At 40.3% G+C, this 17,803-nt stretch overlaps 1 protein-coding gene across 1 annotated transcript; it reads left to right on the top strand.

The window, feature by feature from the left end:
* The first annotated feature begins 6,424 nt into the window (after nucleotides 1-6,424).
* LOC125894153 (protein sidekick-2-like) lies at nucleotides 6,425-13,140 on the top strand. The gene is made up of 14 exons (XM_049585365.1): nucleotides 6,425-6,583; nucleotides 6,691-7,029; nucleotides 7,299-7,427; nucleotides 7,554-7,721; nucleotides 7,809-7,879; nucleotides 8,095-8,341; nucleotides 8,462-8,548; nucleotides 8,664-8,738; nucleotides 9,660-9,788; nucleotides 9,885-10,049; nucleotides 10,425-10,477; nucleotides 12,049-12,151; nucleotides 12,236-12,266; nucleotides 12,360-13,140. Exons 1-14 carry the CDS (start codon nucleotides 6,520-6,522, stop codon nucleotides 12,415-12,417), a joined length of 1,719 nt encoding a protein of 572 aa, XP_049441322.1. The 5' UTR covers nucleotides 6,425-6,519; the 3' UTR covers nucleotides 12,418-13,140.
* The last annotated feature ends 4,663 nt before the right edge of the window (nucleotides 13,141-17,803 follow it).

Here is a 17,803-nt window from a genome sequence, read left to right as displayed (position 1 = left end):
ACTGAGAGAAAATGCAGCGTGGATCTTAGTGCACCCATCTATCATTTCCTGTCTCAAATCGTGAAACGACTCGGTGGCTTTGTGGATTGGCACCCAGCAGAGACCTAGAACCTTTATGTTTGCCTTTAACAGTGTTGGCAGAAGTAAAGCCAGCACTGTTCTTAGAGTTGCAACAAAAGAAGCACATCTAATACAATATTTATCTATGAAGAACAGCTGGATTTTATTAATTTTTTATGATTGACTCCTCAAAATTTTTGTTCCAGGGTCCTCCCTTGGATACGCAGCTTGGGGTCACTCGGAGGGTAAAGTCCTAACTTTGAAATGTTAGCTGCAGACACACTCAACTTTTTGAAAATGTTTTTTCTTTTAATATTTTAAAAAATATGACATTTTCTTTCCCTTTTACCGGGCAGCCTCTGAGGGCTGAGCTCAGAAACGGCCCTGCAGAGTTAGAGCATCGGCTACAGAGGGTATGACTCTGCAGACGGACAGTTTAAAAGGTAAAAGGTGAAATAGAGAGCGTCGTTCTGAGCAACCTGAAGCCTTCTGCTGTCTGCAGCGTGCACATACAGGATAGGCTAGGAGTTATTGGACGAGCTGCTGCCACAGTCTGGGGACAACACACCACATCTGTCACTTCAGGCGCTTAATGTTTTTTTATATGGAGATTTTAACCTCTTTTGACCTGATGAAACTCTTAAAAAGGGAACATTTACACAGAGAGAATTACTGATACTCAAGTCTCCCTGTCTTTGAAATCACAGCATTAAGACTTGAATATATTGTGATGTCATCGGGTAACATTGTTTTCAATTTACAATGCTAAATTAGTGACTCGTACATTTGTTTGAAATATTTAAAAAAAAAAAAAAAATTTTGTTAGATGTAATAAAAATGGCAATGACAAGATCAGATGAATTCTGTGTTTTCTATATCTCCGGGTGATTTTGCTCTTGTTTTTTTATCCTATTTGCAAATTGTTTTTTTTTCTCACATTCAGTCAAAATATAAAAGAAGCAAGCTTTTAAAATATTTTCTCCCCTGCGTGTCTAAATGCCTTGTGTAAGTTGTTTTATTCACAGTGCTCAGTTAATATTTATGTTTTTGTTTTTTTTTCTGTTTCGAAGTAATTGGCTGTATTAGCTTGTTACAGAAGTGTTGATGACACCCAAATTTTAAACTGTAGAGGGTTACCCCGAAGAATTCAGCATTGGAGTTGTCACAGCTCTGTTATTTCCAAAATTAATCATATGCATTTTTAATTAGTACAACACTTATAAAGATAATTTTACTCTTGTTGAAAAAACAGGTTTGATGTATTCTCAGACCGTAAATGAAACCTCTGTGTCATGTTCCTGAAGCCTGTTTCAGTGTAAAAGAAATAACAGTTTATTTTGTATTAGATAGATAGATAGATAGAGAGATAGATAGATAGATAGATGTTAAAAGCTGTTGATGATTGTGTGCACATGTGGGACGGACTTAACGCTGGAAGAGAAACAGAAAGCGTAAAGTATAAAGTATGGTTTTCTAAATGTATTTTGATATACATTATATTTGTGTCACACAGATGTCCTGGCCCTCTTCAGTAACGGTTCTCCTCAAAAGGGCAAGATGTGCCAAAACACTTAGCTTAAACGCTTACTTAAGTCAAAACATAATTATGAAATAATTTAACAACTTAATGTAACTGTGCACTTGTATGGGTTAAAGCTGGAAGCAAGAAATAGTGTAAAGCAATAATAGTTTTTTAACATACAATATAAATGTAACTGTACTATATATTTATGACACATATATATAAATAAAACCATGAGCCAGTTCTAATTGACCCAGTCCCTCAAGATAAGGTTCATTTTTAGTGCAGTGAAAATTCTGAGCCCTGCGGCAGGGTGGCAGCTGTTTTCTTCCTCCCCATAATCATAATCCTCGTCTTTATTTTCCATACCCGACTCGCGTGCCATCCAGATTAATTTTACACATTAAAAGTCAGTGGGCCTTCCTTCTTTCGTCTATTTTAGAAATACAGTTTGTACCGGATGATTTTTGAGTATGATTGACATCCAGTGCCAACATTCAGTACCGATACAGGAAGTACAGCCATTTCTCAAGTGAATGTGAATTGGTGAAGAGCAGCTTGTAATTTCATCCCAGATTCAAGTAGTAAATGTTGTTTTTAACCACTTTAACCATAAGGTCACTCTATCCCTAACATTAATCAAGGGCATTAATTCTCTGACTTTAACCCTCTGGAGTCGACAGACGCGCCGGTGTGTCCAAATCACTTGACCAATTTAAGATGATGTTGCAGCAAGATGCTAGCCTGCCGTTGCCAGACCCAATTCGCAAAACGCGAATGGGTCTGGACACAGACTGTACATTTCCTCTATTCCCGAGGGGGCGGTATCAACGGCTGTCACTCAAAGTGCCCCTTCACACAATTGGTGTGTGGACTCCGAGTTGCATGGCTGTGATTCCCAGTTTGGTCGCTTCCCTGACCTGCTCCTCCATGATAGCCACTGGGTTTTCACTGAGTAATAAACAGTTGTGATTGGCCCGGTAAGCTTTAACCGATGACAGAATGCGCCTTTATGATTGCATGGCCAGACTGATCTGTGGAGCGAAATAGCATATGAGCTCGTGAGATTAGGATGGTTTCACCAGGCTAGCAAAACGCAGCCTCGCTGAGTCTGAAGTGCGAACTTCAAACCAGTTTTAAATTGTGTTGATAGGCAAAGTAAAACCAGACTCACTCCTGAATGTTGTCGTCATGTTTGGTGCAGAAAGAAACGGTAAAAACAAGCAATGCTCACAAGCAGAGAGTGCTTGCAAGCAAAAAAATGACACACTGTAAAGTCACACAGTTGAGGTTGTGCTGTAAAAAATGACACCAAACGAGGCAAGGTAAACCGTTTTTAAGGTGAAATTTAAAGGTAAAATCAAAAGTATTGGAAAAACAGCCAATTATACCCTTGACCCCAAAGGGTTAACCACAGGCTAATTACAGTTTATCTGCCATAACTACAAACTTTCACTAACATTAAGAAAACTGTACTACTGGGCAGACATTGTAGAAAGAAATAAACAGTCATCACTTAACATTAATGATTTTATCAATAAATGTAATGCAGTTTTTCATACCTGTGTAATATTCTTAGTATAGTTGTATGGGTTGCTTATCCATAGTCAGTGTATGATCAGTAAATATCAGTTGGCATGCTCCCAGTTTGGAGAAGCAGCAGGAGTGTCGACACAGAAGCAATTTACTGCCATAAATAGGATGCAGCAGCAAAACTTTTCTTTTTCTTTTGCCACCTAAAAAAGTCCCACTTAAAAAAAATCTACAACAGTTCAAGTGTAAACTATATTTGTGCTTTGTCTTTCCGTCAGACAGCCTGTTCCTTCGGCTTCAGTTCCCCATCTATGCTCTCTTCACAGCCACCAGACGTCATTGACAAACGGTCATTTGGCTTGCTGAACACAGGACCTTCTGGTCTGCCACTGCCTTGAACAGTTAGTTAGCTTGCATTGTTGTGTGATTATGGTGAATCTGAATTGACCCTTTTAAATGCCAAAGTCACACAATAACACAAACAAATCGTTAGAGGCAGTGGTAGAGCAGCAGCTCTTGTGTTCAGCAATATTAAATCATTGTTTAATGAAGTCTGACTGTGAAGAGAGCAATAGAACGGCTTCAGGTCCCTGTCGGATATCGCTCTCAGGCAGCTCGATAAAGCAGTGAAAAAATTCGTAATATAACCTATACTCAAACTGATATTGATATTTTTTAGGTGGGCCTCTTTTAGGTGGCTAAAATATGTTTTACTGCGCCCTTGTCCACAGCAGACTACTTAGCTTCTGTGCCGGACTCTAGCCTGCTTCTTCAAAGTGGGAGCATGCCGACTGACATCTACTAAATGTAATACACTAACCATGGATAAGTACCTCATACAACTCCACTTCAAAATATCCAAATATTCCTGTAATCCTGTTTTGTCTGGTGATTCAGTTGCTCCTTTAGACTCAGAATATCACTGAGTATTTGCATGTATTTGCATCTTTTCAAATCATTAACAAGGTTTCTGTCGAAGGATTCATCTTGACATGCTGAGAACATTTATGACCGTCCAAAAGGCTGTGTCTGTTGGCTTAGCCTTAGAGGGACACCTTTGGAACTCTCCTCTGTAAATGTGAGAGAAGGACCACATTTTCAACAGCAGCTTACAGGGTCCCATTGTGCTCAGGAAGGGCAAATGTGTGTCATGTGATGCTCAGAAGATTCAAAAATATCCTGCAGATAAATTCATTCCCCTTTCTTGTTTTTCCTCTCCGTTTTTTAAATGGCAGATTTAACCTTGCAGCATGAAAAAACTTGTCAGTGGTTTGTACTTTTGGACACAATGCCACCTACTGGACTTTACACATTATTATCAAAACATTAAAGGAGAAGATTCAAACCTGAATGGGCCAAATGCAACCGGTGATAGGGTGCTGGGTGGCTCCCCCAGCATAAATAAATTATGTTTTAATATAAATAAGGTTCCATAGTGCATAAGAAGCATCAAAATAGAGCTTGTGAATTAAGGAAAAGTGCCAGAGGAGATCTCAAAATCTGGGTGTCACACTTTAAACTCATGTTTGTCCATGTGCTCAGGGGAATTATGTTGTATTATCTAATATGAACATCCCAAACAACCACAAGAGAAAAAAGTGTGTTCCACTACTGACATGATTTTCCATTTTGAGCTTGTTTCGAAGAATTCACCGTGGATCCTGATTCGCCAAGTAGTGAGTTTCACGTTTGTTTTTTCGGCTGCAGTTCTGGTTTTATGTGAATTTTTGTTACATATACAGTCAAATGCAGATTTTGTTTCTGTTTTGGGTTGTGTATTTTTTTTTATGATTTAGTTTAGCAGTGTAAGCAAAAATCCAAGAAATCAAAGGGGAAGGCATCATTTTCTCAGTAAGTGAGGGAAATTGGGGTGTGAAAGTGTTCACAGGAATTTTGTGAGAAAATGATCAGAATTGTGTCAAGTCTGCATGTTTTGTTTTTGTTACAGTTGTATCTAACTTTCTCTATTTCTGTACAGTGAACCCTGATGCACAAATGCAAATGAGTTTGTTCTCTCATGGAACATCACTGTATGAGTTCAGTTAAACAATTAAGTAAAACTGTCCCATAAATCAGTTTGGATTTGGATTTGAAGTGGAGCTAAACTCAACAGGTGTTCAAAAATTACTTTGTTTATTAAGAATGATTCTGAAAATATGAACACTAACAAAATCCACAGCTTTGCATTTTTCAACATTGCAATAGTTAGTTGTTCCAACCACATGTTTGTGGGAGTGCTCAAAGAGGAAGTTGGGGGAAGCTGGGTTACTAAACACCCAGCAGACCCCAGTGTTTACTCAGCAGTCTCCGAAGCTTACAGAAGTCCATGGCCCTCGAGTAAACCAGACTTTCTATTTTCATCAGTGTTGTATTTCAGGAGAGGGTTCAGAGTCTTTTCAAAGGAAGCAAACTCGAGTCACATGATTTGGCTCGAGTCTTGAGACTTGAGTTGCAAATTTGAGAGCTTGAGACTTGCCTCACCAGCACTTAGAGAAGACTCGACTTTGACGTGGTATTCATGACTTGAGACTTGACTTTTTGTAAATATTTGCATTTCTCTAGGTATTGATACGTTTTGTTTATGAAATATGATTAGGTGATTTCACGTGTGCAAGCCTGGCAACCTACTGGGGCGCAGTAGATGAGCAGAGGCCAGCACACAGGGCAAGGCTTAGGTTGTTAATGAAAGAAGAGAACAGCAGTATGTGAGGTCTGCAGCTCAAAAAACAGTGACTGACTACAACTTATCTATCACTAAAAAAAACAAGGTGTGAGAATGTGTCTTTTTAGCTAAATTATCTTATTAAATCAACAGAACTTTGAATGACTTGTGATTTGCTTGACCCGAGCAATGACTTAACTCGTCTTGTTTGACTTATAGCAGGGACTTGACTTGCTCGATTCTCACCACAGTAACTTAAGCACTGAAGGTTCAGACCTGAGACACATGTGACTCACTCCCACCTCTGGTTATTTTGAATATTTTCTACTGGAACAGATTACTTCCCAGTGTTGTGCTCAGTTACAAGAGTAGCAGATTTGGATGGCTCATTCAAGAAAGAGTGTGAATGTTTAAAACTTCCTGAATGTCCCTGTTAGTACGAGAACTGAGAACAAACAACAGCAGCAGAGACAGTGTATTGATAACCTTGATTCTGTCTGTGTCTAATCATCAAAATGAAACATTGTGCCAATTCTGGGATAAGGAACCAAAACCGCAGAAAAGGAAACAGCTCTTTTCTGCATTCCTCTTCTGAAAACAGAAGTTGTTTGTGTGAGCCTATCCAGGACGGCATCATGTGATTCTGGAAGGATTTCAAAGCTGAAACAACACTGTGGTTTGGTTCAGTGTCACTTAGCAGGTGGACTAAATCCTTCCATTGATTCTGAGACAAGAGAGTAAAATGTTTTTTACAAACAGAAGACGCCTCTCTCCATATTGCAGTCTCCTTTTTTGTCTGCTCCTGCGTAAGACAATCATGAGAATGATTTGCATTTTTATTCAATTATAATTCATAGTTTTTATTTAATATACCTTACCAAACAGTTGCCAACAGGACTTTGTGTCTTTTCAGATTGCGTGTCTGCAGACAGTATCATAGCCACAGTGGGAGAAGATGTTACTCTGATATGCAACTATGATGCCAAGCAACACGGCAAGCTCTCTGTGTGCTGGGGTCGAGGAGCCATCCCCAGCAGGGGCTGTGCCAATGAGGTGATCAAGTCAGATGGGACGGCGATGATCAGCAGACTGTCAGAGCGTTACCTGTTCATGGGTAATGTTGCTCAGGGTGATGTGTCGCTGACCATCAGGCAGGTTGACGAGACTGACTCTGGGATGTATGGCTGCCGTGTGGAAATACCGGGCTGGTTCAATGATCTCAAACACCAGATGACTCTGACTGTAGTGGCAGGTAAGACCCATGTGGGTACATTTTATCTCTCGAGAGGGGGAAAGGCATGTATGACGTGCAACAAAATTCAAGGTTTAGTTACTGGAATTTCTCAGTGACCGTTGGATAAGATGTCCCTCGTGAGACGGAGGCAACGTCAGAAGATTCTCACATTTTGCTTGATAATCGACTTAAATGATACATCGAAAGTATTATTTACTGTATTTATCTCAGTTGATTGAGTGTTTCAGCTGTATTAAGCACCTAAGTTAGTTTTTACGTCTTTTTAGTACGGCCTAATCCCCTGAAGGTGGAGATGAGAGAGGTGAAGGAAAGAACTGTCACTGTTCGCTGGACTCCCGTGTTTGATGGCGGCAGGCCCATCACAGCCTACAGGATTGATCTCAAGAACAAACAAGGTAAGCACAAGAAAACAATCCCAATAATCTTGATAGAATTTAAACATTTGGCAGCTGATTTTATCTTTCGAAACTATACTTTGAAGTATGCAGCATGGACCTTATCTATTCATCCCTGTTGCACAGCATCCTGGGACACCGCAGTGACAACTGAAGTCTTCAATCCTGAACTGACTCAGCTCACTTTGATGGATTTGCGTCCGGCCAAGACCTACAACCTTCGCATGTTCGCGATCAACAGTGTGGGCATGAGTGAAGCCAGCAATGTTTTGACAGTCACAACGAAAGAAGCAGGTAGCGTCAGTCATTAGTTATATATATGCAATAGTTGGAATTATGCAGAGCTGAAATAAAAAAAATGGATGATTGTTTTTCTTGCAGCACCTGAGGGTCCTCCTCTGGATATGCAGCTGGAGGCCCTCAGTCCTTACAGTATCAAAGTCGATTGGAAGGTATAGTCATAGTTTTCGTAATTACCAAACTTTATTTGCAGGCACACTCAAAAACAATTTTTAAAATATTTGTTTGAAAAAAAAGAGATGCTCTACATAGTACCCTTTTGCTCAGGCTTTGTGCATAGACATAGTTTAACCAAGTTATATTTCTAAAAAAAAGACGAGTGTTGAATACTTGACTTCTCTAAGAGTGTTTGTTTCCTTTTGACCAGCCTCCGAGGCTCGATCAGAGAAACGGGGTTCTTCGGAGTTACAGCATTAGCTACAGAGAGTATGACCCTGCAGGCAAACAGTTCAAAAAGTGGCAGCACATGAGTGTGCCAGCCATGCGGGAGCAAGAGAGCGTCATCCTGAGCAACCTGAAGCCTTCTTCCGAATACGGCATTATTATACAGGCCAGAACAAATGCAGGAATAGGACCTGCTTCGACTGCACCTTTCTGCTCCACTCTGGATGAGGGTAAGATGGAAAACATGAGAGGATATCAAAATACGACTAGAAACATGAATGTAATTCTTATTACAATGCTGGTTTGATATCAAGTCATTTACAGAGATTGGATTTTTATTCTGTTTCAAGTTCAAACAACGTCAACAGCGTCAACTGTTACGTCGTCTTCCACTGCTGCCACAATTTGGATACAAGACACGACAAGTTTCACTCCAGGTATGTGACACTGATGAAACATATTCCTGAATCTCTTATTAACATTTTGAGAACTACAGAAATAAATGAAATAATTATGACTGGAAAATGTTTTGTTTTTTTTCTCTGTTCCAAGTTTATGCAACTTCAACAATTGAGACCGTCACTGCTGCAACAGTTTGGGGAGAAAGCACCAGAAGTATCACATCAGGTACTTCATGTGTTTCATATGGACTGTTTCTTACACTACTTTTATTTCAGATATTACATCCAAATTAACTTTATTTCAATGTAGGTCTGTCACAGACTGTGTGAATCAAAAGATGTGCCCAATTCCCCCCCCCACCCCAAAAAAAAGTCAAGAAATTGATAGAATAAATAAAATAAAATAAAATAAAATAAAATAAAATAAAATAAAATAAAAAATAAAAGAGAAAGGCTGGGAAAAAGTGCTTAAAAATTCTAATAATTCTACCAATATACCATGATTTTAAAGATGTAATAATGATAATTATAAATATATATTCCTGTTTTTTTTTTTTTTTTTTTTAAATTTTTTCCCCTATTTTTTTCTTTTAAATAATTTGTCTAAATCTATGTATTTATTTATTTATTTATTTATTTATTTATTTGAAATTTGTAGGAAATTTCTTACCAAGTTGTTCATTGCTTTCTTTCCCATGTGTTTGAAAGAAATCACACCAATTTTCTCAGGGTTCAAAGGTTTAAATACTTGTGAAAGGCATCTGAAAGCAGCACAAGAAAAGTGATGTCACTCCAGGTTTCAAAGGGTTAAGAAGTCCTCCATTCCCAGTGCCATCAGTATTCCTAACTCAACAATGTAACTGATGAGTTTTAAGCCACAGACAATGAGCTGATCTAATGTGTTTGAGTGTTTTATATACCTTGTATGTTTGTTTTATTGACTGTTTGTCTGCTTTTTACAATGTTGTTTTTGTGTTTGGTGAGCTGAAGACAAATTTCCATTTCAATTTTTTTTGTCTGTACACGATGTGATGGTCACAATCTGTCTTTCTCCATAGGAAGCATGTTCAAATTCACAAAATTAAACTGAGCTGTTTGAAAAATATCTGTTTTTCTTCGCTAAACGTGTCCACTGTTTGTCTCCAAGTGCCCCCGGATCCCCCAGTGATTGAGTTAGAGGAGGTCAAAGACAATACAATTTCCCTCTTATGGACCCCTGGGTTTGACGGTGACAGCCCCATCACTGGCTATTACCTGGAGTATAAAGCAGTGAATGGTATGAGGAGTAATGCTTATTCACTTGTTGCCAGTTAGCTGTAATTTAAATGCAAAATCTAAACTCTATTATGTAAAATCTTTTTTTCTTCCACAGCCTCATGGGATTACGTAAAGACAGTTGTTGACTTCTGCCCCAACGAGACGGACGCTACAATAATAGAGATAAATCCCTCAACATACAACATCCGCATGTTTGCCAAGAACAGCGTGGGCACCAGTAAAGCCAGCAATGTCCTCACTATCACCACCGGAGAAGCAGGTGTTGTTTCTCGATTCCTCTTGTTTTATTATTCTCTCCGTCTCCATTGTATTTGGCTGTGGTACATCAGGCAGTCAGAGCAGGGCTGGGGCTTTCATTGCTTAACTCTTTATTCAAGCATGTTTTTTTTGACACTGTGGGTCATTAGTTCAAGCAGTGGCCCTTATACACACTCAGCAGGGCAGCCCAAAAATATAAATGAACTCAACACAATGGCAGTTCCTTAGAGAACAGGAAACGCACCTTATATGGCCGTATATGCTCTCAGATTGGGTCTTTTGATAGATGTATTGTTTTTGCATGTTTAGCAGTTTTCTGAAGAACAACACTTGAAGAACTTCCTCTTAGCTACTTTCCTTTGTGGGTGTCTGACAGGTCATCACAGGGTTGACCCTCACACGACCATATCTACTGACACTCATGCTGCTGTAAGTATGAAACCAAGGACTTCGGTGACAAACATTGTGGATATGAACAACAAATCATGAGACTATGTTAAAGTTTGTGTCACAGGGTTCACTCATAGTGACCCACTCACAGGAAGTTGGCTACAGAATCTTAGTATTTCAGTCCACACATTTACTGCGTGTTTGAGTCAGGGACACTCATCATCAATGGTGGGACAAGAAGTCTGAGCATCAAAATATACTTAAAGCCATAGTGCACCCAAAAATGAAAATTCACCCATTATCTACTCACCCCTATGCCAAGGGAAGCTCAGGTGAAGTTTTAGAGTCCTCACAGTCACAACACTTGCTGAAATCCCAGGCGAGAGGGGGTAGCAACAAAACTCCACCTAATGGAGCCTTACGGTGCCCCAGATTCAAATGTCCAAAGACACATAATTGAAACCACAAAATATCTCCATACTGTTTGTCCGTAGTGATCCAAGTGTCCTGAAGCCCCGACATAAAAAGTTGTTTGGAAAAACGTCACTGGAACTGGCCACATTGTAGCCTGTAGCTCTGACTGCCTCTGTGTACACTTAGCTGATGTGTGTGCGCTTGCGCGAGACCATGAGACATGGGCACCGCGTTCATGTGTGTTCACATGCTTTTTCTGGTCTCGTGCACAAGCGCGCACACGTGAACACGGTGTACAGAGAGGCAGTTAGAGCCGCAGGATCTCCGTAAGTGTTGTGAGGACTCTAAAACTTCACCTGAGCCTCCATCGGCATATGGGTGAGTAGATAATGGCTGAATTTTCATTTTTGGGTGCACTATCCCTTTAAGGGACCAAAAGAAAAAGTACTCGTTATGCAGAACAGCCCATTTCAGAATCATATGAAGCCTATTATTGGATTGTATTTATTGATGCATTAAAGTGTTAGTAACACTTAAGTTTCAGCTGGTAAAGGAGGGGCTAATTGTAATTAATCTATGCTGATGGGTAGCCTCATCCATAATACATCATTATCTTTTAAACTCAACTCAACTTTATTTATATAGCACCTTTCATTCAAACATGCAGCCCAGAGTGCTTCACATGGCAAAATTAGAGTGACACAGACACAAAATAATGAAATATTAAACAAAGCAAACCAACCAAAACAGAAGAAACTAACAAAAAAGATGATTAAATTAAGTAAATAAATACATAAAATAGAATAAAAATGAACAGGAGAGACAAAAGAAGGTAAAAACCAGTGGTTAAAACTTAAAAATCACAAAAGCTAGCAGTTAGCTGCTAAACATAAGTTAGCATCTAGCTGGGTGTAATTTCTTAGGTGTAATGTTAGGTGGAGACCAAACCAGAGCAAAAAGGCAAGTAAATATTGGAACCACATTCATGAGATAGCCAGATACATGCCTCCAACTGAATGCTAATCTTTCTCTGTGTTGTTTACTAACTAATTAGCCAGAAACAACATAAGCTGGTGAGCTTGTTTTGATGTTCTGCCCCCTAGTGGCAAAAAGCTGTTAATGCAACTTTAACATTTACAACAGTAAATACATATTGTATCTCCAGTGAAGGTAATGTTGAAAATCCTCTCTGTTAGGCAAGCATTAAGGAAAATCAAAGTGGTCACCTAGCAGCCATCGTGGTGCCATTGGTTCTGGTGGCGTTGGCTGTTGCCGTAGTAACCACATGGCAACTTCGACGTAAGTATTCCCGTCATAGTAAACACAACAAGTCCGTCATGATTTCCTTCTTTAACTCGATTCTCACACTTCATGTTCATATAGGAATAAAACAGAAAAAGGGCAGCCTGAACATGTGAGTGATTTGTAACATCTATATAAAGAGTTAGACCAATTAAAATCATTGTAACTGCCTCTAATATATTGAACCATAACTTTTTCTTTTCAGGTGGCTGACCAATGGAGCGCTGCGTTACAGAGGCTCTGATTCACTACAAGAGCTGTAAAACTCTGAGTTACTCCACATATTAGCCTGCAGCGAGGCGGAAATTCACAAATAAGCAGTCAATTTTAGCAAAAATAAGATTATACTGTATATAATTCTGTTTGTCATGTCATGGAGGGAGGGGAGGAGCTAAATCTTCACCCGTGTGTTGAGTTGATTCAGACTAACCAAAGGGTAATAAAGGTGACACTTTATTTGGATAGTCTGCCCACAGATGGTTTATATGGTGCATGTAACACTTCAGAAGTTTATTAGTATATCTGATAATTCACTACATATTCTCAGAATAATTTATTGAATTTGAACTATTCACTTATTCAACTTATGCTACAGAGTTCTAGTGAATAGTTCGAGTGCAGCTGAATTATTCTGACAGCATGTAGTCCTGTTCATCAACTGTCACATATACTCTAAAGATAATCTGTTAAACATCAACAGAATAAAGTGAAATAGTTGAAAAGTTTAATCTCGGCTAATAAGATGTTGAAATGTTAAAATACTCTAAACTATCTGTGGGTGGACTATCACAATAAAGTGTCACCAAAACGTATACTTTATTACTCACTAAAGAAGCTCGAAAGGCCTGTACTTTCAACAATTTCTTGATTCTACTTTTTGTATCAGTTTATTTGTCATTTTTGTTTTTGTTGTTGTTCTCTCTCTAACAACATCTCTGTTGTTTACAATTTTATAACCATGAACAAAATTAAATTACTCATTACATGGTACCATATCTTTGCTATTTTCCTTTATGGTTATAATCTTACCCTTCCACTACATGTACTTTTTTCCCCTTTCATTTATTTGACTCACGACCATATCACATGGTATGGAGTACAAACATCACTTGAAATTACAAAACAATGGCACACAGCATGGCTAAAGTACAACAAATTTTAACAGAGGAAGGACATTCTTCAAAAAAGCACCTATTTTACAAATTACTTTGGGCTTATCTGATTGTAATGAAATTCATTTTAGTTTTTTTCTTCTTCTCAAAAATCAAAATATGTCTGAAAATACACATGAACACAAAGCCAACATATTTTGCCTTTTGCAACAACTCACCTGTGTGGAAGTGGACTTTCCTCCCTCATCTACCTGAAAGCAAATACACATCAAGGCTGCAGCCCAAGGCTGATATAGCCTTTGGCCTGACAACCTCCATCCGCCGAGTTTAATATGCAGTGCTGTTTTATACAGTGTGTGTAGTAGGGAGTCCCTGCTCCATCTCTCTTGCAGCTAAAGGGTCCTTGACCTCAAACACGTTGACAACCCCAGTGTAAAGTCAATTCAAACCACAAATGCATGCACAGTGAAAGGTTGTATTTGACTGCAGTGTTGGGGCAAAATTGTCAAAACATGTAGGTTCCACATTTAAAAAATCTCTTTTCTTTAAGTTAGTGAATAAATCTACAAATGGCTCCACTGAAAAAGGTTGATTCATCACAGTAAAACAGGAGCCTACACTTAGCAGATGCACAAATACTGAGTAACTGGTGTTATTTACCAATTAATCAGTTATTTTAATTAAACCCAAACAATAAACTCTGATTATTATTTGACATAATACAATTTCTTTAAAAGACATTTAATCTCAACTGAAACCACTCACCATCAATGTCCCTAAATAACCACAAGAGGGAGCTGGAGTCCCACCAGTGAGTTGATCTGAAGCTCATCAGCGCTCACTCAGATCTCGCCTCATCATCGGCATGGTCGTCCTCAGGGACAGGCACCGCAGCCAGCTGGATTTCCATCCATCTGTCCTGTAAATCTCTTAATTGTCCTAATTAAGGAGATGAGGAAGATGAGGAGATCTGATACCTCTGTGGAGCTTTGAGGCAGCTGCCTGCAAGTGAGTCTCTTCCTAATGGGGGATCACAGGGGGGGATACCCGAGCTCCTGTCTCAGCGGGGACCACATGGCACAAGAGGGATGTTTATTTATCGCTCTTTCTAAAAAAGGCCTAGGACTCAGTCACTGATGAAGGGACTGTTGTTTCTGTTGCTTCTGCCTTCACATGCCAGAGTGTTACACTTCCTGAGAAATTGACTAATTGTCTACAGTGGTGTAAATAAGGCTTGATTATTCCTTGCAGTGGTAAGCCATCGCAAACTCAGAGCTGCTGACACACAAAGCCACACTGCGCTGTGTGACCGTGGCCTGTAAACACAACTCCACCACATCCCTCCTTTCTGGACTTCCTCTCATCTCCGGACCCCTCGCTTCCGCTGTCCGCTGCCCTTCTCCCTTTTTCCTCTGCCTCCTCACTTTGGCTTTGCTTACAAAAACACCAGAGCCTTCCGGTTCTGGTGCTTTCCTCCATCTCTACTCTTCTCCATCATCTTCTCCCTCTCCCTCCATCCACCTTCCTCTCAGTTCAAGCCGTGCTGATTACACTCCGTTAGCACTTGCGTAAACAGAGGAAAAGAGGCTAGGAAGGTTGTGGGAAGCACTGGTTGGATGACTTTGATGAGGTCTCTTTGATTGGCCACACAGCCAAAAACCAGTTTACCTCCCAGTCACCTCCACCCCCACTTTTCTTAGTTCCCCTTGGACCATGCCTGCCACCCGTTAACCACACAAGGCAACAAACCAGTAGTCAATACAACAAGTTGGGACACAAATGGAAACAGCTGATCTCGCTTAACAATATGTGTCATCGCCCAAACAATTTTGTCACCTCATTCACAGCATGGCTCCCCTGCCCTCTTCAAACATCTTCTGCTGAGAGCAAACATCCATTAAGGCAACAACACAACGCTCTTTATGTAAGCCACGAACCAGAGCTGTGTCAGCTGTATCTGGTAAAGGCTTCAGTGTGAGACTGCAGGTGGGAGATTGAAGCAAAGGGAGGGGAGTGTTTGGTCATAATAATGGCAGTATTAGTAGTAGGGACAGAGTTAGTGCTGTAATAAATCATGCACTATGGCTCTGGCCACATCAAGGCACCAGCGCTCAGGAAGTGGAGACCCTGATCGGTACCACACACACCAAAGGCTGAGCTCAACAGGAGGGGCTGGTCTCCAGGCCTTGTTGCCCCAGAACGGATGCACGGCCCTGGGCCTAAGGAGCTGCCAGATGTTGGCCCTTCTGGAGCGCCTTATGAGAGTAGTGAATAGAACAGAAATTGGGCAGTTTGGGAAAGCATGCAGAGGGCTGGGGTAGGGCCTATTTGCTGATGAAAGACATACTAATTGAATCAAGTCTTTATCCAAACCCCCCGCAAACTACGGCAGCTCGCAGGGAACTTTTCATCTTGTCGGAGCTATAGCATGCCTCTCAGTGTGTGAATGAAAACAAGTAGCAATCCTGAAATCAGATCCAGTTTTGTGTGAGCTGTGAAAAAACAAACCAAAAAAAGAAATTACAATGACTGAAAACAAACTTGTTGGGAACGATCTAAAAAATCCCCCCCCCCCCAAAAATTTCCTTCATTCATGATGAGAGCTGTCAGTGCATTTGTGTGTGTGTTGATGTGATCTGATTAGCCAACCTGAGCCAGATGGAAGGCAGCGCACATGTTTGAAGGTCAGACATAACAGTTACCATGGAGACATCACCAAGTAGACCAAGTAAACCAAGTACAACGTTATACTGCACTGTTGCTTTCCCAGAGGGACCTGCAGCAGCTCGTGTGTATGTGTGTGCATGTGTGTGTGTGCTTGTGCACATTGGTGTGTATCTTCATGGCTGTGCAAGTGTGTGTACAGTATACGAGCATTTGTCTGGCAGTTTCAATTAACACTCAGCACTCTGCTTTTGAGCATCTACAAAGGCATTAAGATTCATTTTCAGATTAGTTCTTAAAGCTCCTCAATCCTATAACCGGACAAATTACGTACAAGTTAAAAAAAAAACAACAACATGAGAAAACTCTTTAAAAATCTGTGAACAAAATACTTTTATAAGTTGTTTGAAGAAATCCTGCTGGCTTGTGTTTTGCTTTTAACTAACAGTTTTTTGGATAAATGTAACTGCATGCTTTTAAACTAAAAGCTTAATGTATGGCTGCATAAAGATGCCCAGTATTTGTCTCTGTGCAAACTGAACATAATGTGCAGATTTATCATAGCACGTTATTATTGAGCAGATCTTGAGCTAAGTGGTAAATTTCAACCATCTCGGAGGTCTAAGTTTCCATAGAAACACACTAGACTTTATATTGATGTAGCGAGTTTATCAAATGCTAGAGAAGGAAAAAAATGCATTTGGCAGCCAGTCATTGAGGACAGAAATAGCTATACTGACATGCTTGTTGCCTCCCTTTGCACACCCATAATCCTTAATGCTTGCAGATATTTCCATAAACGTTTGAACATCCAAAACCATATCTTGTACGATTCATATCACACGTCACCTCTCATTCAGGCAGCATTAAGTGTCAGAGCTTTGAACAGAGGCACGGGTCTTAATCTGTTTAAATGTGCTTCCTTCTCGGCGCTAACACCACTGACTTTTGCTTTTTTATACACCTGCCCAGAGGCGAGTTCTAGTAAGGAGAGGCGTCAAATTGGAAGACCTCCATCGTCCTGGCAGCTGAACACAGTGGAAGTCTTGGATCTGTTCAGGGGATTGGACCAGCTGAGCTCTGCCATGAAGACAAGTGGCTGGCGCTGTTGAATGGGAGAAAGAGTGTGGAGGGATGGAGGGAGAGGGGGTAACGTAGAGGAGGGAGGGAGGGATGGAGGGAGGGAGAGGTAATCACATCAGGGGATTAGTGGCTGTTATTAATGGAGGATAAGGCTCTTTGCTGTCACTCTCTCTCACACATGCAAACACACATGCACACACAGCTGCACGTATACACCTCTATCTATCTATCTATCTATCTATCTATCTATCTATCTATCTATCTATCTATCTCCTTGTCTGTCACAGTAATTCAATTACACAGCTGCCTCTCCTCTCCTCGTACGACCCCTGGCCTACGGCAATGCGTTATGATTTTGGTTTGTAATATTCTCGCTACCTACTTCATGAGGGAGACAAATGATTTGCTCCTGTGTGCAAATCTGTGTGTGTGTGTGTGCGTGCTGGCATGCCACCCCTTGAAAGATGGCCATTCAGTGGTGAACAAACAAGACATTTGTCTAAAGTCTTGCATCACCTCGGGGAAGACTCTGTGGAAATGTGCTTTGCCAGGTTATCTTTCGCTGTTATTTTCAGTCTCCCTGTGACTCACAGGATCCAAACTTCACGGCGGGATTTGCGGAAGAAAAAAAAAAAAAGGAATCTTTTCGACACCTGTCTGTCATTTGTGCCACATACGCTGAAACATAATTTGACACTCTGTCGAGCCTGTTTCTTCACTCCAATGCCTACACACATGAATTAACAATGTACACATACATACACACATGGCACTCTGACAATGCCGGTGT

Source organism: Epinephelus fuscoguttatus, linkage group LG9 (assembly GCF_011397635.1).
Source record: "Epinephelus fuscoguttatus linkage group LG9, E.fuscoguttatus.final_Chr_v1".
NCBI classification, from domain to species: Eukaryota; Metazoa; Chordata; class Actinopteri; order Perciformes; family Serranidae; genus Epinephelus; species Epinephelus fuscoguttatus.
Note: the sequence above shows the minus strand (reverse complement) of the source record. Positions and strands in the feature narration are given on the sequence as shown.